Below are 6,000 nucleotides of genomic sequence, written 5' to 3' on the forward strand. Positions count from 1 at the left end.
CTGAACAGAATGTGCAATCAAGATCCTTCAACTGTAACCTGTAACACAATACCACTTGCTTTTCAGGAAGTTTTACTATGCTCCCCTATACGTTAAGACATCCTCTCCATATTTAAACTACTCACATGTGCTAGAAGACATTAAAAACTAACATTTTTAACTACACAAAACAAAGAAAACTTTTCATAAGGATATTTTATTGACAACTTGCTATGAATTATCTTTCATTCTTCTGAAAAAGAGATCCTATAATGAAAGGCTGGTAGTTCTTTTCCTGAACCTTCAGGCTATTAAGTCCCAACTGGAAATATTTATATATACTTTCAGTAGTGTTTAAGAATTTGCAATACCATCAACCCATATTTATTTTTATTTATGGACTTCAAATCTTGGTTTATCAAATTAGCTAAGAAGAGTCTTCCACTGGGAAATACTGGCTTAAAAAGATCCGAAAGGCTAGGATCCCTGCTAGGGTCAGACCTTAGGTTAACACCAAATGCACAGTCATCAAGTGAGAAAGTTCCATGCACACAAGTTGTACTACTAAGATTTCTCAAGAAGAAAAAAACAAAACAAAACAAGGAACAAGAAAACTTTTAGGTCAAGACAAACTTTTGAGAACATTCAAAGCACAAGTCTCATCTGACTTCTTTCCTCATTTTTATTTCCTCCACTCCCCTCCAGTTCGAAGGCCCAGGTATTGCACAGCACAAACATTCAAGTCTCATTTCAGTCTTGAAGTCAGAAATTTTGTACAGACATTTTATCTTCAGGACACTATTTGTCTTGCAATTAAGAAAGAAACAACATGTAGGCTTGCCTTTGAAAAGACCCTGGTTTTCTAAACAAATATGGTATTGAAGCAAAGCTCAAAAATACAGCTAAGAAACTACCTAGACAGCAGTTGAATAGAAATTCACTGCAGCCCGGGAAAAAGCAAAACAGATTTCCAGCACAGACATCTACAAATACATAGTATTTAAAAGAAAAAAGCTAGTCATCTTATAGATCTACACTGAAATGCATAAAATAGTCCAATGAGCTATGTCACTCTGCTGACCCACAGGATTCTGCCTGTGCTCACACACACTGGCAAAGTCCTTGCACCCAACGAAGATGACCAACTTGTAGTGAGAACTCTGAGAACAGACATTTCCCTGGTCTGGGAGAAACCCTGTAAGCATAAAAGCAACGTGTTACTAAAGACCACCATATGAAATGCAGTATGGAACATACACAACCTCAGTAACAATATTTCTTGATTTCAAACTATTATTAAACCCCTTAAGGACTGCAATGGCTTTTACAAGCCCAGTTTGATGTGACCTAAATGCTGGTTACTGCTTGAAAAGCAAATTCTGCCCTCCCCTTCCCCATACTACACTCCTACGGCATCTACTGAGCTAAATGAGGGTACTGATGAGTACAGATCATTTAGCAGGAGTCTGGGTTGGAAGGCTGAAAAGCAAGAAGGGAGGGCAAGCCAGCTTCAGCTACATGATTTCCAACACACAATTCGGTGCAAGCTGGAGGCACACAGAAGTGTGAGCAAAGTGTGAGGATGCCTACCAGCCACCTCTCCCATCAGCCAGAAGAAATCCTGAAACCACAGGCAAAGAAAGCCACGCTGAGGAGAACTACATGCACAACACTGCTATAACCACACGGTACATTGTCCTGCCTCTCTCCTGGTGACTTCTGCACCTGAGGTCCAATTCCAACCAAACACCACTGAGCAGGCCGATTTGCTGAGATAACAAAGGTCCTACAAAGTTTGTGAAAATAGATGGTAACAAAACAATAAAAAACCCCTCAACCTTCCTGCAGGACCCTCCCATGGCATTCGCTATAACGTGAGCTCCCATCTTGTTGGATACCAGAGAACTAGGAATAGAAGAAAGCAAGGAAGCCCCTGGCTTTGAGCTTGGACCTTTTTCAATATCAGTTTCAGCCAAACACCAGATGGATGCATTAAAAGCAGCTTCCCTAATATCAGCACTCACAGTATAAGAAAGAAATAAAGGATGCACAGAACACAGGTTGCAAAGAATGCATGCCATAACTTACTATAAAAAATTGAATGAATACAAATATAGAAAGGAACTAAGTAAATATAGTAAATAAGTTAAGTATTATTCAACCATACTGAGTAACGAGATTTTCTTCAGGCTCTAATAAGCTCATTAGATGTTTGACAGGATATTGTGAAAAAAAATTGCATCTGACCAAAACAGCAAATTGTTTTTCTTATAGTTTGTTACAAGTCCCATCACTTCAAAAAGTATAATTCATCTGTATTTTACTCCTCTTGAAGACTGCAAAATGAAAGGTATTGAGGTCCAGGGTTAAAAGTCCTTCTCATCTTGTGTGGTAAATGAAGCCCTGAGGCTTTGGAACATTAGATAATCAAAGGAAGATTTTCTTAGATTAAAAACTGTAGATTATTGTGCTGTTACTTGGCTTTTTTTTTTTTTTTTAAATTAGAGAACACATTCCCACCTCTTTCCTGCTATCTTCTCCAAAAAGATAAAACCTTGGCTTGATCAGAATCCAGATGCATTTAACCAGGACTTTGATACTCTCATATACTTATTTGTAAAAGAACACATTTTACCTACTAGGGGTATACAGCAAGACAGAAGAATGTCCAACTTAAATGTACTGGTAATAAATCTTTTGGAAGATTCTGTTAATATAAACCATGCAAGAGAATTTCAGCAGTCCATCCCATCATTAGGGTCTGAAAGGGGTCAAGTGTTTCACATTACAAAAATTTACACAAATACTCACATAAAATACTGACCCAGCCCAGAATCGTGACGTGCCAGTGGCAGCTCCAAACTGGTTAACTTTGACGGGTAACTAGCACTAACTATACACAGAGCAGCGCAGCAGCACTTTTTGGCATTTCATTTGTTGCTTCTGCCACTGGTGGAAATTATGCTTTGTTAACATCAAAGACCTTCCATTAACTGCTTGCTGTCATGTTATTTACAGTCCTCCAACAGGTCATACTTGGTCTCTCAAGCCCTGCCTTGGCGTTTGATGCACACCTAGCTATGCTTGTATAAGCACCAGCCACCTCCTGCCTGCCTCAGGCTGTCGGTGTCACCCTGCACCATCCCCTTTCTCTGTGATGACACCTCTTTGCACGCCAATACATTAGACTGGATCAAGGACTAGAGCCTGCTGAAAAACTGACGAAGAAGCTTCCTCTTAAGTTCAAGAGATCAGTCATTTTAACTATTTTTTCCAACACAGTGCACGCTAGGAACACTCAGAGAGGATGACACAGACTGAAGAGGACTGCTAAAGCCATGACCTATTCCAACAAGTAGCAAACCAAGTAACAAAAAAAATTAAGTGCTATATGTGGTGTGCTCTTTTCACATGCCTGAAGATTTTATCTTGTGCCTGACAGGTTAAAAAAACACAAACCAAACATTAGAAATGCATCTTCTTAAGAGAACTGTGCTATAAGACAATTATTTTCATAAATAAAGATGGCTAAACCGACATGGTAAGAACTTAGTCATGTTATTTATCCTCAAATAAAAAAAGATTTAATCAATTTACATTTTCATTTCTAAATAAAAGTAAAAAAACATTTGGACTAGAAAGAGTATGCCTACAGCATTTAAGTGACTGGCAAATATTTGCACATATGGTTTGCAGAGAATTCAGGGCTAAAGCGGCCAAACCCAATTGTTTGAAAGCAGCAAACAGCACCTGCGAAGCCAGAGAGCTTGGATTAGAAAGGACAAAAATGTGTATCCTCTGGAAATAACAAAAAAGTTTCAGTTATGTTGCCTACCTTAATCACTACAGTACTTTAATAACAAAAAACCTTAATATACATCAAAATATTGCTGATAGTTTTATGTTATTATTTCCATTCCACAAAATGACAAGTGACAGACAAGAAATCAAATATGCACCAAACAAAACCTTTTAAGTTACTGAACAAAAGCAGTGATGTCTCCAGTTGTTGACCAGCTCTACTCCCTTCAGGTCACGCTTTTTCCACCTCTTCAACTGAAGTTTTCTTTTATATTTACTCAGTAACTAACATTACAGCATGTAATAAAGAAACAGTGCTGAAAGCTCAGACTTCCAGAAGAGTAAAGGCTGACAATAGCCAATACTAAAACCTAACTTTTACCGGTTTCAGAAACAAGCATTTTGGGAAACCTGGAACGACAGTACTAAAGAACAGTAATTTATTTTCTAACTGTTTCAAAAGGAAGCACTTGCTAATTACAGTCAAGTGAATCAAGAGCGAACAAACCAACATAAGCAGCGCACAAAAATCGGTGCATTCAAGCCCTGAAGTTTACATTGCACAAAGCTAAACCTAAAGAGCTGCTGTATCAGACCCACGTATTTTAAATCATTCATATTAACCATCTTCTTGGACCATTTTCCCCCCTCAAGCGCTTAGCTAATGTAACAAACACACAAGACAACTTTATCTCCCCCTCCACTCAGCATTATCAAGATGAATTTCATCACACATGCACTGCTTGAAAATCCTGGTCTGCATTTTTCCAGCTGCTTTTATTCTGACCTAGCATTTACAGCACCTTTGCGCTAAGCTGAAGGTTGAAAGATCATCCATCTCAGGGCAGATGTGGTAGCCGAACACTGATGCAGCACAGTGGGAAAGCCACAGCCTTACCTCAGAAAGAATAATGCTCTCTGTAGCAAGCAAAATGCAGCCTACCACAAAATTGTAGGGGTTGGAAGGGACCTCAGGAGATCACCGGGTCCAACCCTGCTGCTAAAGCAGCTTCCCTAGGAAGGTAGGTGTCCACATGGGTGCTGAGTATCTCCAGAGGAGACTCCACAACCTCCCTGGGCAGCCTGTACATCTCCTCTGCAACTTATGTTATTGATAAGAAAACAATTGCTTTTTCCCTGACCCTTTGAAAAAGCACAGAGGTGTAGCATAGAGGAATGATTTTCAATTAGTAAAGTTTGGGTTTGGGTGCAGCCACCCACCAACCAGAGACCTGCAGTAAAACAAAACAGCTCGCTGCCATAAAACAGAGGAAGTGCAGGCTTCCGATGGCTTCCTGTTGAGGAAAAACATAAATAAGCGTGCTTGAAGCGCGGGGCAGCAAACCACCGGCCCGCTTTCACCTAGAGGTGCGCTAACAGCGGTGCCCTGCCCGCCCCCTTCCCCCTTCCCCCGGCACTCACCCGGGCGCGACGACCTGCCCGGGCCTGGCGCACAGCTCCCTCACCACGCCGGGCCGCTCGGCTTTCAGCTTGCGCTCGGCTGCGGCCCGCTGCGGCCTGGGGCTGCCGGCGGTGGCGGTGGCTGTGGTGGCGGCACCGGCACCGGGCGGGGCGGCGGGGCGCGCGGCGGGCGGCAGCGGGGCGCAGAGCGCCAGCACCGAGCCGATCTGCACGGCCGCCCCCACCGACACCTTCCACTCCAGCAGCCGCAGCGGCCGCGGGCCCGGGGCGCGGATCTCCGTCACCAGCCCCGCCGGGCCCTCCGCGCCTCCGCCACCGCCACCCGCGGCCTCCTCCCCGCCGCCGCCGCCGCCGGCCTCCATCCTCGCGGTCGCTATGGCAACGCCGCGCCCGGCGGGGGAGCCGCGGCCGCCCCGACACACACCGGCGGCGCCGACACGCAGCGAGGTCGCGGCCGCCGTGCGCAGGCGTGGGGCGCTGCGAGCCCCGCCGGGCTTAAAGGCACCGCCGCGCCGCGCTGCCCGCGCCCGCCCCTTCCTGCCACGGTCCCCCCCCCCGCCTCGTTTGCAACACGCTTCCGGCCTACACGCCCCAGCGTGCACCGGCGGGCTGAGGGGTTTTGGTTGAGGGGCGGGGGGCGCGGGGCATGATGGGGGTTGTAGTCCTCCTGCCTCAGGGTGAGGGGGAACATGGCGTCCCAGCCCTGCAGTGCTCAGTGTTCCAGGGAGTTACAAGAAAACTTGAGCACAGGGAACTAAGCGGGGAATAAGGCCACACACTGAACACTGGAGTTAAAAC

At 44.7% G+C, this 6,000-nt stretch overlaps 1 protein-coding gene across 1 annotated transcript in view; it reads right to left on the reverse strand.

Annotated features, from left to right (window-relative positions):
• CTDP1 (CTD phosphatase subunit 1) overlaps nt 1-5,729 on the reverse strand; it is an 85,428-nt gene extending 79,699 nt beyond the window's left edge. The window contains exon 1 of the mRNA XM_068674689.1: nt 5,203-5,729. Coding sequence (XP_068530790.1) covers nt 5,203-5,564 — 362 coding nt within the window. The 5' untranslated portion in view covers nt 5,565-5,729. The remainder of the gene's footprint in view (nt 1-5,202) is intronic.
• Nucleotides 5,730-6,000: the final 271 nt, after the last annotated feature.

The sequence above is a fragment of the Anas acuta genome, chromosome 2, assembly GCF_963932015.1.
Source record: "Anas acuta chromosome 2, bAnaAcu1.1, whole genome shotgun sequence".
NCBI classification, from domain to species: domain Eukaryota; kingdom Metazoa; phylum Chordata; class Aves; order Anseriformes; family Anatidae; genus Anas; species Anas acuta.